At 52.6% G+C, this 14,636-nt stretch overlaps 8 protein-coding genes across 8 annotated transcripts; 3 read left to right on the top strand and 5 right to left on the bottom strand.

The window, feature by feature from the left end:
• Positions 1 to 375: 375 nt before the first annotated feature.
• On the bottom strand, positions 376 to 2,261 carry BGZ61DRAFT_490880 (cytochrome P450; the record flags this gene model as incomplete). Its single annotated transcript, XM_046250371.1, has 6 exons — positions 376 to 545; positions 619 to 891; positions 962 to 1,104; positions 1,166 to 1,790; positions 1,847 to 2,093; positions 2,247 to 2,261. The coding sequence occupies 6 exons, from the start codon at positions 2,259 to 2,261 to the stop codon at positions 376 to 378; spliced, it is 1,473 nt and encodes a 490-aa protein (XP_046109987.1).
• An 863-nt stretch (positions 2,262 to 3,124) lies between these two features.
• On the bottom strand, positions 3,125 to 3,586 carry BGZ61DRAFT_528411 (uncharacterized protein; the record flags this gene model as incomplete). The annotated part of the gene is made up of 1 exon (XM_046253248.1): positions 3,125 to 3,586. One exon carries the CDS (start codon positions 3,584 to 3,586, stop codon positions 3,125 to 3,127), a length of 462 nt encoding a protein of 153 aa, XP_046109988.1.
• A 738-nt stretch (positions 3,587 to 4,324) lies between these two features.
• Positions 4,325 to 5,534, top strand: BGZ61DRAFT_136779 (Redoxin). The gene is made up of 4 exons (XM_046237237.1): positions 4,325 to 4,831; positions 4,901 to 4,946; positions 5,025 to 5,190; positions 5,252 to 5,534. The coding sequence occupies exons 1-4, from the start codon at positions 4,521 to 4,523 to the stop codon at positions 5,278 to 5,280; spliced, it is 552 nt and encodes a 183-aa protein (XP_046109989.1). The 5' UTR covers positions 4,325 to 4,520; the 3' UTR covers positions 5,281 to 5,534.
• Positions 5,535 to 7,227: 1,693 nt separating this feature from the next.
• BGZ61DRAFT_136830 (RING-5) lies at positions 7,228 to 9,378 on the top strand. Its single transcript, XM_046237238.1, has 3 exons — positions 7,228 to 7,645; positions 7,709 to 9,142; positions 9,206 to 9,378. Exons 1-3 carry the CDS (start codon positions 7,558 to 7,560, stop codon positions 9,268 to 9,270), a joined length of 1,587 nt encoding a protein of 528 aa, XP_046109990.1. The 5' UTR covers positions 7,228 to 7,557; the 3' UTR covers positions 9,271 to 9,378.
• On the bottom strand, positions 9,281 to 10,043 carry BGZ61DRAFT_136852 (uncharacterized protein). The gene is made up of 2 exons (XM_046237240.1): positions 9,500 to 10,043; positions 9,281 to 9,447 (listed from the first exon to the last, which is right to left on the bottom strand). Exons 1-2 carry the CDS (start codon positions 9,955 to 9,957, stop codon positions 9,369 to 9,371), a joined length of 537 nt encoding a protein of 178 aa, XP_046109991.1. The 5' UTR covers positions 9,958 to 10,043; the 3' UTR covers positions 9,281 to 9,368.
• On the bottom strand, positions 10,044 to 12,610 carry BGZ61DRAFT_136845 (PIN domain-like protein). The gene is made up of 3 exons (XM_046237239.1): positions 12,461 to 12,610; positions 12,255 to 12,402; positions 10,044 to 12,200 (listed from the first exon to the last, which is right to left on the bottom strand). Exons 1-3 carry the CDS (start codon positions 12,471 to 12,473, stop codon positions 10,130 to 10,132), a joined length of 2,232 nt encoding a protein of 743 aa, XP_046109992.1. The 5' UTR covers positions 12,474 to 12,610; the 3' UTR covers positions 10,044 to 10,129.
• A 353-nt stretch (positions 12,611 to 12,963) lies between these two features.
• BGZ61DRAFT_443900 (uncharacterized protein) lies at positions 12,964 to 13,397 on the bottom strand. Its single transcript, XM_046244929.1, has one exon. It carries the CDS (start codon positions 13,151 to 13,153, stop codon positions 12,986 to 12,988), a length of 168 nt encoding a protein of 55 aa, XP_046109993.1. The 5' UTR covers positions 13,154 to 13,397; the 3' UTR covers positions 12,964 to 12,985.
• Positions 13,398 to 13,873: 476 nt separating this feature from the next.
• On the top strand, positions 13,874 to 14,583 carry BGZ61DRAFT_528414 (translation machinery-associated protein 16; the record flags this gene model as incomplete). The annotated part of the gene is made up of 4 exons (XM_046253249.1): positions 13,874 to 14,045; positions 14,103 to 14,202; positions 14,249 to 14,382; positions 14,444 to 14,583. 4 exons carry the CDS (start codon positions 13,874 to 13,876, stop codon positions 14,581 to 14,583), a joined length of 546 nt encoding a protein of 181 aa, XP_046109994.1.
• Positions 14,584 to 14,636: the final 53 nt, after the last annotated feature.

Raw genomic sequence — 14,636 nt, forward strand, 5'->3', positions numbered from 1 at the left:
TGCGCCGAGAGAATCTAAACATCAATTAATACAATCATCTTTCATTTATTATCACTGCTTTCTGCTTCCATCAATGTCAATCGCGTCACCACCCTAGAGCCAGAGGCACGATTTACAGGGGCACACTGTCAAATACTGGGATGTACTGGAAAACGAAACATAAATCTCCGAACGGATGGGCATGAAAAGTCAACTTCTCCTATCAGCTTGTTCATTACTAAGGTTCTGAAACTTCAGATACCTCCATATTACACATAAGCAAGGTCAATTCGAAGTTTGGGTTTCTAGTGTAATCTTGACTTGCTCAACGACGTCGAGCCGAGAACGATTTTGCCATTTCAGCTCGACCTAACTTTCGAACTTAGAGTTCCTCGTCTAGGACCTCAAAGACACAACGCATCCATCGGCACTGGAGACAACCAGTGTAAGATTTTGTTTCTCCATCCCGACTTCTACCTTCGGTTCCGTCCTTGGCACCTCCATTTTCGGGAACACTTGCACCATCCGCGCTACAGTGTACGAGACCTGCATCAAAGCCAAGTCCTCTGTAAAATCAGAGCATTAGCAAGAAATCCAGACCAACAAAATAAGACGATAGATCCTGTGGGTTATACTCACGGCCCAGACACTGTCGTGGTCCGCCATTGAACGGCAAATACGCAAAGCCAACGTCTTTCAACCCATCGCCCTCCCACCGCTCCGGGCGAAACTGGTCAGCGTCTTCACCGTAAATATCCTTGCGACGATGCATGGCGTACACGCAATACGCCACAGTCTCGCCAGGTCTTACAAGCACCGGAGACATGCCATCGGGCCCGCCCCCGACGGGGAGTGTTGTAAGCCTTGTCGCTTGGCGAGAGTTGGCGGGCACAGAGGGGTAGAGACGAAGGACTGGACGTATTGAATTAGTTAAATGACCGATATGACGCATTGTCATCACAATCAGGGGCTGCGCGTGTACCTTCTTTAGTAACCAGGTTGAGGTATGTCATCTTCTTCAAGTCGTCTCTCGTCGGGGGATGAGCGTCAGCCCCCAACCCCAATGTTTGTTCGATCTCGGTGCGCAGACGACCAAGAACATGCTGGTGGCGGGCAAGGAGACGACTGCACAGATTCAAGGTCAGCGAGCGAGCAAGCAAAGAACTCGGTGTAGATCATAACATACAACGCCCACTGCAGGCAACACCCAGTAGTGTCGCGTCCAGCCAACAACAGGTTCATGCACTGGTCTCTGATTATTTGCGGCTCCTTCATCTGCTGAGCCAGAAAGTCTATGAGTGCATGTCCAACCTTTCCGTCGTTATTTTCGTCCTCGCCGGTGCTGCGGTTGGTCCTCGTCGACGTCGCTAATGCCCTCGCGACGGCTTTATCCACAAAGTGGTGACAGGTCTTGCAGGCATCGCGAAATTTCTTGCCGTTGAGGAACCAGTAATAGGGTCCCAAACGATCTCGGCGGGTGATGTAGTCCTGCGCGATGTCGAATGCCTTTTCAAACTCTGATTCCTGCCCCCAATCCATGGCCGATACGGAGTCGCCAAAGATCAGGGACATGGTGTTGTCGAGGGAGAGTTTGAAGCACAGGGGTTGTAGGTCAACGATGCCGTCTTCCGGAACGGAATTTATGAGATCTTGGACATGGCCCTTGACTTGTTCGAAGTTCTGCAAATTGTTGTAGGCAAACTGAGGCCCAAACAGCTCCCGAGAGTGCTTCCAGGCTGTGCCATCTTGAGTGAATATACCACTACCCAGCAATGGTGTAAACGATAAGATTCTGACACCCAGACAATAATCTACGTTTTGTGAATAGAGTGTAATCAATAATGTGAGTAGTCTTGGCAGGACTCACCTTCAGACTTGGTGGAGAGTATTGCCTGGATATTCCTTGGGTCAACGGTATTGACGCCGCGTGAACCAAGTAGATGCTGCTCAAATGTTGAACCTGACTCTTCTGCTACCTCGACGAAGAAGCGCAACATCTGCATGTCTTCGGAGCGCTTGACGGCTCTGCTGAGCATGTCGAGCCCCAGGGGCCACTTGGCTTTCCAGGATTGCAGAGGCTGACAACCATGCTCGAGAGAAAATCGCTGCTCTGTCTAGAAGAGCGTGTTAGCCAATACTCAGAACAGAATACCTGCCATGTTGGCTCTGGCACGTAAATAGAGACTTGGGATGGACGCTGAGCCACTCGGTTACTGGTAGTCGGATAGTGCCACCCAACATTGGCCAGGTTACTATGAAATACTCACTCTCGATGGCCACATGTTGATGTTTCTTTTGAGTGGTTTTATGCTAAGGATACCAACGGCTACGAAACCCATGCGTTGAACGGGGCATGGAAGTTTTTAACCCAGGTTCACGGGACGGAATCGAGTGGCTGCCCTTTGATGGCATCTTGGCAGGTAGCCTTCTTCCGTGGCTCAAATGATGTGTCATGAGTCCAGGATCCATCCGCATTGTTCTCATTGTTGAATGAAACGCCACCATCCGCTGTGTTGCTGTGCAAACTAACACCCTGCCAGCTCCGCAACCGCACATCCACGACAATGTCCATCTTCCGAAATGGTGGCTTCCTAGTCCTGTAAACACATTTTTGACTTACGCTTAGGCCCACTGAGGTTAATGTGGGGGTCAAAGGTCATGCATACAAGTCCATGACTTCTTTGTTTCTGACTTTTCAGTGTCCTATCCCATGAGCCAGAGGTTTTGTCAGTTTAGTGATGGTTGATTAGAAACGCGAATAAAACCGCTAACATCGATATAAAATGGCTTCAAGTACGTCACAGCATGTCAACTTCACTTGTAAAATAGGCTATGATCCAGCGCTTCTTCTTTGTCAATTTCTCCCGTTATTTCTCCGTTCCTCATCTACTACTCTATCCTCGATCACTCCGTCATCCTAACCCAAATGTCGTACGGAAGACTCAGATTCGAACCTCCGTCAATTCCGGTGCTCCACGTAAGCCTTGGGGAGCCGTTCTGGATATTTCACGAGGATACAGTCCCCAACCTTCGCCTCCTCTCGTCCGCTTTTGTGAAACTCGCCGGATTCCCCGATGTACCAATCAAGCGGCTCGTCCTCAAACAAGATCTTCTGAGTCGCCATTGACAATACCAACGCCGTCACCTATTCGGTCGAGTTCGTCAATGGCGACTGAAGCTCCTCAACTTGCTCCCGGGCTTCTGCATGTGATTTTTCGGACTGTGTACTCATTGGGGCGTATTCTGGGCCCGGGGCATGAGGCAGAGGGCAGCTGGTCAAGACGTGGGGGAATAACTCTTTGAAGTCTTTCTTGAAAATGTAACCAATTCCCGTTTCAGAGTCGAACTTTGGGTCGTCTTTGGGATTTTGGCATGATTCTGTCTCGCAAGTGAAAGTGCGAGAGTAGGGCACCTGGCGAACAGTAAAGAGCTGACCTGAGACGGGTTTGTCCTCCGTTTGGACGAAAAGGGCGGTCTCAATTCCGTTGACGGACCGGCCACCACAGTCGTTCGCGTTGGATTTTCTGAAGTCGATAATGCGAACCACGTAGCAATGATGAAGCCACGGTGGTGTCGTTGTTCGCAGAGTGAGCGGCTGTTCCTGCATCTTGATGTGCAGTGTAAGGGATGGCAGTGAGACGGCGGCGTGGTCGTATTAGATGCACCTGAATCCGATGGTTTCTAGGAATCCCACGTTATGTATCAGAGTGAAGCGGTGCCGTATTTGAAGGCGTACGTTGGCTTGTGAGTCGCGAGTAACTTGAAAGTCAAGTCGTGTTTGCGCAGGAAGTTAACGCCTGAGGAGGATAGGATGGCAGTAGTGTTGTCTGCACCGCAACAAAGACAATAGGCCCAATATAAATAGCAAACACAGTTCAAACACAACACAAATAGCTCAAATTCACCAACGTTTTCATGGTTGAATCACTTGCGGGTGAGATGAGTGAATCACGAAAGACTGAAGCTGTCAAGTTTGTGTCTAGGGTAGCAGGCTCGGGAGTGTCGTGGTAACAGTTGGACACTGCAATGCAGATAAGGGTGGGCCTGTCTGCTGTGATTGAAGAGAAATTCGTGTTGGTGAGGTGTTTGCTTGGGGTAGAAACGAACAGATTTGTCACATCTGTTCAACACATCGCCTTAAATTATGTCGTTCTACATTGAAGGAGTCTTTGTCATGGCACAAAGCTAAGTCCTGTATCCCACACAAGTCCCGGCTTCAAACGAAGGGTAAAGTTACCGGAATTTCACACCTTGGTTAATAAAACCTGGAGGATTAGAGGCCGCTGATGGAATATCTACAAGCACAACCTGGGTATCGTGAACCAAGGTGAGCGATAGGCGACGTTTTGTGGAGCCTGGATCGGATCGCGATAATGGTTTAGCCCGGTGGAGCGGCTTTAATAACCCGTGATGTCATTAGCCGACTTGAGACACTCCAGCCTCAAGTTCGGCTCGGAGCTCCACGTCGTCGTAGCTCCAAACACCATTGCAACCACCCCCTCTTCCAAAACACCATAATCTCCTCTTCCTCAGCCGCAAACATGGCTTTCCGTGCTTCTTTCCGCCGCGTCGCCCTGGCTCGCCCTGCCGCGTCCCGCAGCTTCCACTCGACTCCCCGAGCGATGGTCCATGTTGGCCAGGCCATCCCCAACCTGGAGGTGCTCGTCGAGGACTCGCCTGGCAACAAGGTCAACCTCGCTGAGGAGTTCAAGTCCAGCAATGGGTACATCGTTGGCGTGCCCGCTGCCTTCTCGGGCACTTGCTCGAGCCAGCATGTCCCTTCGTACATGAACCACCCTGGTCTCAAGAAGGCGGGCCAAGTATTTGTCGTCTCGGTCAACGATCCTTTTGTGTGAGTGTGCACCGGAGCTCATGCTGTCAATTGGGCCGGAATAGATGAGATGCTGATGAATTGATGCAGTATGAAGGCGTGGAGCGAGCAGCTTGACCCCGCTAAGCAGACTGGCGTGAGTAAACAAAGCCACGGGAAGCGTGGTTCCTCGTCTCTCGTCCCTAGATCCTCAGCGGCTGACTGATATTCCCAGATCCGATTCCTCGGTGACCCCACCGGCGAGTTCACCAAGGCCCTGGACCTTGGCTTTGACGGCTCGGCCATCTTTGGTGGCATGCGAGGCAAGCGATACGCCCTCAAGGTGGTGGACGGCAAGGTCCAGGAGGCCCATGTTGAGCCCGATGGCACTGGTTACACCGGTAAGTGGCCATGAGAAGAACAGAAGATGGTGGTTAGATCACTGCTGACCGTGATGATTAGTTTCCTCGGCCGAGAAGGTCCTGGGTTAGGATAATGACCAGGAGTGCAGTGGATGTAAAATTACACTTTGACGAGGGTAGAAAATATGATGAGATGGAAATATTTCGTGGTTGAGTTTGGCGCCTACCATGGCAAGTGAAGTCCCCGTCTCCCCGCTGAAGCACAGGAAGACGTGCAGTACGAAACTTGTAGTGTGGAACCATGCCGACCCGTGCCCATTATAAACAGAAACAAGGCGCATCGGCTTCCAGACATGGTAGGCAAACAATACCTATCTAGGTAAGAGAGGTTTCGGGCTGCCGGGTTGGTTCCGCCAGACATCTCGACCCTTGTTCGATTAGCTGTGGCCCATGGCCTAGACTTCTAGAATCTCAGACACGTCTGGGATTGAACGGTGAGTAATCCGGGGCTGGGAGTAAGATGTGACCCATGAGCATCACCAGACGTCCTAGGGTCTCGGTTCAGCTTCAGGCTCACTCGTGCCTGCTGAGTCACCTTAGCGTGAGCGGATTCACGACCACTCTGACGATGGGTTGGAGTTTCGGGCACAACGACAAAGCACGGAAGCAGGCGCGGCCCTTTTAAGAAAATGCACATTTCCTTGCAGTCCCTTGCAGGATACCACCTCTCGCCAAATACAGAGCATCAAATCGGAGACGATTCCTGGGAGGATTTGGCTGTAGCTAGACGTAGTCAGTCATGCGGCAAAGCCGTCCGGTGGAGGGGTTCCGGGGCTGACCGCGGGCCTGGATCCACTGGTGTGTTGCGGCGTGAGCACACTGTCGAGTGGATCAGGCTCGCACTGTAACCGTCATAGCCTTACAAACTACGGCTAGGACGTGGAAGGCAAATGTGAAGGAGAGAATATGAAGGAGTGCAGTCAGCCTGATAAATGTCGTTGCAATGCGGAGAATCGAGCTTACGCTCATCCCGGAACTGGACGGTGAGCCAGCGAATGGGTTGACCCTGGAGTTTGTCAGCTCGCTGCCGCCTACATGACATCAAGCAAATATTGGATCAGGCTGGAGTCATGATTGCCGAGGGAAATCCGCGTGGCAAGGCACAGTGCGCAGTGCTTGCTTCTGTCTGAGGGTGGAGCCGCCGACGCTGCAGCGTGAAGCGGCGTGCCATGACACGGGGCCCACGTCAGTGTCGGCCAGCGCCAACGCCAGTGCGAGTGCCCTGTGCGTGATGCCCAAGGTGCCTATGCCAGCGCCGCACTCCGCCGCCAACAGCCCACTCTGAACCCCAGCACTGGGGCGTCTCTTTTGGCTGTGGGCGCGCTCTCTCTCTCTCTGCCTGGAAGCCTCTAATATTAACCAATACACGATCGATGCCGGACATCGGGTATCGGATGCACAATCTGCCACTTAATACCACTCACAAGTCCAGGTGCCAGCAACTGCCAACAGTCTGCCGTTGCCAACTGCCATCTGCCTGCTTTTATTATTACCAATACCCGTTCGTGTCTGTTGATTACCTACCAGCCAACACCAACGCCTCTCATCCCTCCCTCCCGTCCCTCTGCCTAACCGGCCCTTTGCCCTCTGCCCTTGCCTCTTGCCTCTTACAACATCTCCCACTTGCTCTGTCCCACCCACCTTCCTTCCTTTCTCCCCCCACACCGCACCCACCTTCGACCTGACTCCCGCGCACCCACTTCCGCACCGTACCCGTACCGCACCGATCCTCCCTCACCTCTCACACTCCCACGCCGCTCACGCCGCCCACGCCGCTCACGCCTTACGCCTACTCAAACTCACACTCACACTTAACTCCAACGCCAGCGCCAGTACCCTTGTGTGGTGTGCCTGTGTCTTGTGCTCTATCCGTCCATCCCTCCATCCACTCGCCGATCCGCATCTCCCCCGGTCACGCTCAACCCCCGACGCTCAACCTGCTTCCGTCGCTGCCTCCCGCCTCGTGACAGCCGACTTGACCCCGAACTCCGGCTCGATTCGTCCGTCTCTGCCTATCTCGACCAAACCACCTGCCCTCTTCCTCGACTCAAACATCCAAATTATCCCCCCTAAACTAAGATACCTTAGTCATACCGTCCTCGGCGCCGCCGCCACCTTTTCTCCTCCATCCCTCTCTCGTCTTCTTCCCTCGACGATTTCCACCCCAACTCCCTCCACGTCGCCACGATTCCTCCCATCACGAGGAAACGCAAGGCTGCTGAGGCGACGATAATCTCTGCCAACAGAGACGAAGGCCCCAACAAGAGAATCATCGCCTCAGCTGCTGTCTCGGACACCCTCGCCCAAGTCCTCCCCCCCACCCCCGTTACCACCGCCAGCAACCCAATGGATTCCGACGAAGAATACATGTCGGCTCTCTCGAGCGACGACGAGATGATGCAAGATAGCGCAGACGAAATGTCTGCTGGTGACGGTGCGCTTCCTCCCCTCACCCTCCAACCGCCCTTGCACCTTGCTGACCTAGTCCACTATACAGACTTCGATGAAGATGACTTCGATGAGCCCGATCCCGATTTTGGCCTGGCCAAAGATCTCGAAAGAAAGAAAAAGGCCGCCCACGTCGTATCCTACAAGGTCTATGAACCGAGCGATGTCCAACGTCAGCAAGATGATATGATCAACGAGGTGAACATGATTCTGGACATGCGCAAGGAGGACGCGGCCATCCTGCTCCGCTATTTCCGATGGAACAAGGAGCGTTTGCTCGAGGACTACATGGACCGCCCTGAAAAGGTCTTGGAGGCAGCCGGGCTCAGCAGTAACTCGTCTACTCTCCCCAAGCTCGAGGCCATTCCAGGCTTCATGTGTGACATCTGCTGTGAGGATGACGGGAGTCTCCAGTCATTTGCCATGAAGTGTGGTCATCGGTACTGCGTAGACTGCTACCGCCACTACCTGACGCAGAAGATCCGCGAGGAGGGCGAGGCGGCTCGGATCCAGTGTCCCTCCGACGGCTGTGGCCGCATCCTTGACTCTCGCACGCTCGATCTGCTAGTGACCCACGACCTGACGGATCGATACCATGAACTCCTCAACCGAACATATGTCGAGGACAAGGACATCTTCAAGTGGTGCCCGGCTCCGGACTGCCCCAACGCCGTTGAGTGTGCTGTCAAGAAAAAGGACCTCGACAGGATTGTCCCAACTGTGGAGTGCCGGTGTGGTAACAGGTTCTGCTTTGGGTGCCCAAACCCGGACCATCAGCCGGCGCCTTGCTATTTGGTCAAGAAATGGCTAAAGAAGTGTGCTGATGATTCCGAGACGGCAAATTGGATATCGGCCAACACTAAGGAATGTCCTAAGTGTAACTCAACTATCGAGAAGAATGGAGGCTGCAACCACATGACCTGCCGCAAATGCAAATACGAATTTTGCTGGATGTGCATGGGTCTGTGGTCTGAACACGGCACAAGCTGGTACAACTGCAACCGATTTGAAGAGAAGAGTGGTGCAGAAGCTCGAGATGCCCAGGCCAAGTCTCGGACCTCCCTAGAGCGTTACCTGCACTACTACAACCGATACGCCAATCATGAACAGTCGGCAAAGCTGGACAAAGATATTGCACAGAAGACGGAGAAGAAGATGGTCCAGCTCCAGACGGCCTCTGGCATGTCATGGATCGAAGTCCAATATCTGAACTCGGCTTCCCAGGCCCTGCAGACCTGCCGGCAAACTCTTAAGTGGACATATGCCTTTGCTTTCTACCTCGCCAAGAACAACCTCACCGAGATTTTCGAAGACAACCAGAAGGACCTCGAGATGGCGGTCGAGAACCTATCGGAAATGTTTGAGAAGCCCATCCAAGAGTTATCCGACCCTAAGCTCAAGGTCGACATTATGGATAAGACGTCATATTGCAACAAGAGACGCGTCATTCTTCTCGAGGACACGGCAGAGAACCTAGCCAAGGGTATTTTCCTACCTCAATTTTCCTCAAATTCCTCAAATTTACAAAACTGACCCTTTTCCACAGGCGAATGGGCCTTCAACTCAGACCTATCAAACCCCACAACTGCCGGGTCAGCTAGCCGTCGCTAGACTTTGAACGCAAGCAGTCCGAGGTAGCTTTTGGCTGAAACTCATGTGTCCATGATGGCGTATTTTAACAAGATCATGGGCTTGAAGCCTAAGCATACCTACGGATAATTTGATCTGGAGTCGGGATAGAGCCCGTGCGGGCATTTGCCTCGGTATATATTAGACCACGGCAGCATTGTTTGGAATTCCTGGCCATCCTCAGCCGATGTCACCTCTTCACCGCCCGCATGGTTTTAGAATCATTCTCCCCCCTCTCTTCGTCCTTTTTTTTACTTGTTTCAAACGACTTTGGGAAGTGCTCCTCAGAGAGTCCAGCGAACAAATGGGATTTTTGGCGTTGACCCAACCCGGTGGCGTTGGCGCGAACAGGGGGATCGGATGGCGAGGTTTTGTCCATAGATTTGTAAAGAGATGTTTACGCCCAAGTGGCTGGTGGCATGCATCATGAATTGATATTTGGCGGGTTATGCACACATACTGAACCTTGATGCACTTCATGAATGGGCCATGTGACATTTGCGTCCTGTTGTGCGACACGAGCAACATGAGAGGCATGGAGAATAAAGATACGATGAAGAGGTATGTAATTTTTCCCTGTTGAACAAATAATGCCGTGCGCCAATCCGATATTCTGTTCCCGGTCCGACTCCCCAACCCCAGCTCACGCCCCGTTCCTAACACTAACATTGGTATGTACAAAGAGCATCACCGGCCCATGGTGGAAAAAGTAGCCGCAGAAAACAAGAAAACAAGCACGTAAACGCCCATAAAATGCCGGGTCATTACAGGGGAGTGACCTCCACGAGTTGAAACCGTCCAGTCGGTCTGGAAGATGAGAATATGGGATGAGGTCGGGCGCCTAGGAGAAGGCGAAGCGGGAGAGGTTGAGCTTCTTGGGCGGGGCGTCGAAGTCCTCGTCCTCGCCGTCACTATCGGGGATGATCTGGTCCTCGCTGCCGCAAGTTCGGTTCAATGCCTCGACTTCGTTGAGGTCGACCTTGGGGAGAGGGACGAAGGCTGGATTAACGGGGACGCCGGCGAGGAAGTCGGTATTCAGGCTCTTGCGCGGCTTCGGAAGTTTGGGCGAGCTGGGCTTGTTCATGGCTCGCGCTCCCAAGCGTTGCAAAGGAGTCATGCGGGAGGCGACCGTGGAGGGTGCGGTCGAAGCTGTGGATACGTCGCTGAAGACGGAAGAAGGCGCTTCTGACATGGCTGAGGCGGGGGTTACCGAAGAGTTGGAGGAGTAGGAGAAGCGATTGAGACTTGATCGAGGTGTGACGGAGGGTGGTGGCATCGACGCCTTTGATCGAGGGGGTGGCATGGGTGCCTCGAACGATGACATTGGAGTTTCATCCCTGAGTAATGACTGCTGGCTCTCAGCGGTGGCCGAAGTCGTGGCAGTTTCTTGGCTGTTGTCGTCGAAGATGGAGATAGACTTCTTGGCCTTGTGGGCTGGTTTCCAACCGTCGAAGTCGGGGAGATCTCGCAACGCCTCTTCTAGTGAGTCGTCTGACAGCAGGTATGCATCGCTCTTTGCCTTTCTTGGGCTCCTCCGCGGCTTCGACATTGAGAAGAACTTGCTCTTCTTGGGAGAAGCATCCTTCACTTCGGTCTCGTTATCATCACACAAGCGCGCTTTCTTTGGGGGCCTGTTCGAGAGATCTGTCGAGGGGGCCGCAGGAAGGCTGGAGGTTGTGGTATTAGACGATGTTCGTCTTGAGAGACCGGGGCTGCTCGACATGCGAGCCAACATGTTGGAAATCGGCTCTGTTCGACGACGCTGGAGCCGGGGTGATGTTCGTGTTCGGATGGGACTCATACGCCTCGTTACTCCAGTAGATGTAGGTCGATCCGCTTCGTCCAGGTATGGTCGGGGTAATGGGAACACGCGAGGGACTAGTCCTCCTCCGGTAATTTGCGTAACTCTCTGAGGATCGACTTCGAAGCAGTTGGGATCCATTTCGCCCATGGGAACCCGGTGATGGCCCTTGAAAAAGGAACTAATTGGTTTTGCGGGTGGTTTGGCTACAGCCACAGCCCCGGTCGCCGATTGAGAATGCCGTCTCTTAGATGGTGTCAAAGGCAAGACGATTGGTGTTTTTGTGATGGGGTTGACATCTCCCCTTGCAACAGCCTGAGCCACTTCCGGCTCAACGAAAGACCCAATGAAGGGCATCTCATCTGCAGTTCGCGTTCCATCTAAGTCGGTCAGATGCACCACTTCCTGCTTCGTGGGGCAAAAGACCCATTGGTGAAGGAATGTCAACTCCGCTTGATAGAACTGGGTTAGATAGTTTTCTGAGACACGTTTGCCTTGGAACTGAACCATGCGAACCACACGCTCGGGAGTCTTGCTCTTTCGGAGCATTCGGTAAGCTGTCTTTAATCCCATACCAGGGAGGCCATCCAGGTAGTCGCATCCACTCAGAATGGCCATCCTTCGGAACTCGGCGTCAGACCATCCCGTCAACGAAACCTCCCGACATCGACAAAAATCCTTGCGGCTGATCTCGATACAGTTGCCGTATTGATCCAGCTTGGTCAACAGTTTCTTCGCACCAAAGACAAGGAGATCGGAGTCGTCGGAGAGGATGCCGTGGATGAGGCCCTGTCGTTCCAGGTAGACGAGTTGCGCGTCGGCTTCGTATGGGGCTACGACGTAGGGAATGTCGAGCTTCTTGAGGTGTTGGATCAAGGCGGAAGCCATTTCTGGGGTGATGTCGATGCATTTTTGGAATTCTTGGGTGGCCTGGGAAGGCTTTCCGGCTTTGAGGAGTTCCATGGCGACCTTTTTCTTCTCATTCCTTTTCTTGGCGCGGGAATCTTCGGTAGCTGCCTTGCTGGGGAGGAAGTCTCCATCGAAGACCATGTAGGGCGTGACGCCGAAATGGCGAAGCATCCTGACGCGGTGCATGGCGGAAGTTATGTACCTAAAGGCAATTAATTAGGAACATCCGTGGAAATCGCCAGGTGATACCACTTACTTGTTGGTTGGCTTGTCCTGTCCAAGCTCGAGAGCACATGAGTAGGCGGCACGATGGAGCCACCCATACGCGTCGACGCCGAGGGTCTGACCGGCATAGTTTTTAAGCTCTGCAGGCTTCTGGATCGACTTGAGGAGTGGGAGAAGGCCTGGCAATTAGTCAATATCACCATCCAGTTGGAGAATGGAGAATGTGGAGAGTTGTACCAGATACACCCATCTTGAAGCGAGATCGCCTCAGCGACGTTCAGAGGGTAGTTCTTCAAGTCCCTGGCCTGCAGCCCCTCGAGACGGATCCGAAAAGGGCTATGCCGGGCAAGTTTGCAAGTGCATGTGTCAACAATGGCGCATGGGGCCGAGAGGAAGACTGGACGCGTCGAGGGGTTGTTTGCACGCGATGTTTGGTGGGACACGTCTTGGAAGAAAAACAACAAGACAGCGAGGAAGACAGAGAAGCACAAGAATAAAGAAACAAATGCAGCAGAACAGGAAGGATGGGCCAAGCTGGCGGGGAAGGGCGAGAGACGCAGACGAGGCAAAGGATGCAGAAACAGAAGAGAGCGTCGGTCGAGGCGGTGGAGTTGTGGTTTGGCAAGTCGTGAGCGAAGCAGCCTGGCAGAGGTTTAATAGGCATGTACTGGGTACCGAGGACGCGCCCACCTTACGCCTAAAGCGCGTTGTTAATTAGGCGCGCCCCTGGCCCAGGCTGGCCCTAAAATAGCTTAGTGCCCACTATTGTGGCATTCCCCCAGCAACGTCTTGGGCTCTTAAAGCCTCTGAAAGCGGATGTACCCCGCTATGGCGGGCGCTTTGCCCCCTGGAAGGTAGGCGGCAATGACCGTCGATCAATAGAACCCTCCAACCGTGATGATCCACGATGCTGGTCTCGAGAATGGCCATGGGCCCGCTGGAGCCTGAATCAAGGTGTATTTAGACTCAGTGATTGGTTGCTAGCGACAGTCGTAAAGAAAGGGACACTCTTTTTATTGAGTCGCACTGCAGGAATTACTCGACTGGTGTGGATAGGAATGCACCAATGTCGCTTTGCTACGACCGTGATCCCATCTTGCCGCGGTGGAACGAAAGAAATTACACATACACTTTCAATCGGACCAGATAGCCACGAGTAGTACGCTTATCTACACCTTTGATATCATACTTCTGAGTTGATTGATAATAATTTAGAGGAAGCAAGCATGTTTATACCTCCTGTTTTGACGAACTGGGTTTTTTAACGTGAACGACCTTATTCAAGGGGGCCAAAAGCAAATACATGCCAGCACCAAAAAAGGAGACGCATTAGGGAGCCCGAGCGTGAACTCATCCGGGAATGGTAATATCCGTTTGACACGCCAATATATGGATTAACATGGATAAATAGTCCCATTAATGACCATCATTTATTTTAGGCTTTAAACCCAAGAGTGCTCTGGTTTAGTCGTGGCAATCACTTGGACTCGCTCTGTCTTTAGCCGATGAATACCCGCCAGCGTCATGCAGCCATCTCACCGATATGTGGACCTGAAAAAAAATCCGGCGACGGAACCCAAAAAAATCATCGCGGAGCACAGCTTACAGAGATAAAATTGAATATCCCGGCTCTACAACTCATCCGCCAAGATGCCTGGCTCGCTCGACAAGACGCGCAAGCAAATCTCCAAGAAGCGCAATGGTGTCATCAACTCCCTCCATGCGAAATCGCGAGACTCTTTGAGGCTCCACAAGGCCGCTGTGAGAGACCAGCGGATTGTGAAGCAGGCCGCCACGAGGAGAAAGAAAGACCAGCCGCTCGGTAAGTCCGCGAAAGCGCCCGGTTTTTTCGGAAAGGGAATCACTCTAACACTATCAGTCGACCGAGTTGCCTTTTTCCAGCAGGCCCTGCGTGTCAAGGATGCCGAGGATATCGCGGTTGCTCCCGAGCTTGAGGAGGTTCAGCGCATGATTCACTCGTAAGTCTCTGATTGATTTGTTTATTTTCGCCGCTCACCGAAATAGTTTCGTTCATCAATATGACGAGGAGTACCTCAACATCAAGAAGAACCGTCGTCCTGGCCGACCCGCCAGCATGAGGGAGGACCTTCTAAGGGACACGAAATCTACTCTCGACACTGAGTACAAGAATGGATTTTGTAAGTTACATGTCGGATATTCCCCAAGTATTTCCCAAATCTTTGCTAACCAGACGCTCAGTGATGCCAGACTTGCTAACAATTGAGAGTGTCAACGCACTCCATCTTTGGGAAGGTTCTTGGTCTTATCTCCCACAACTAAAATGGGTCAAGGTGACGAGCGAGGGGGAGGTCCGGCCTGCCACTTTCCCGTCATCATAGACATGGGAGCAAATTTCTTATGGTTGATGAAAGTACTAGAGCTAGAAGTATTT

Source organism: Ilyonectria robusta (assembly GCF_021365365.1).
Source record: "Ilyonectria robusta strain PMI_751 chromosome Unknown BGZ61scaffold_3, whole genome shotgun sequence".
NCBI lineage: Eukaryota > Fungi > Ascomycota > Sordariomycetes > Hypocreales > Nectriaceae > Ilyonectria > Ilyonectria robusta.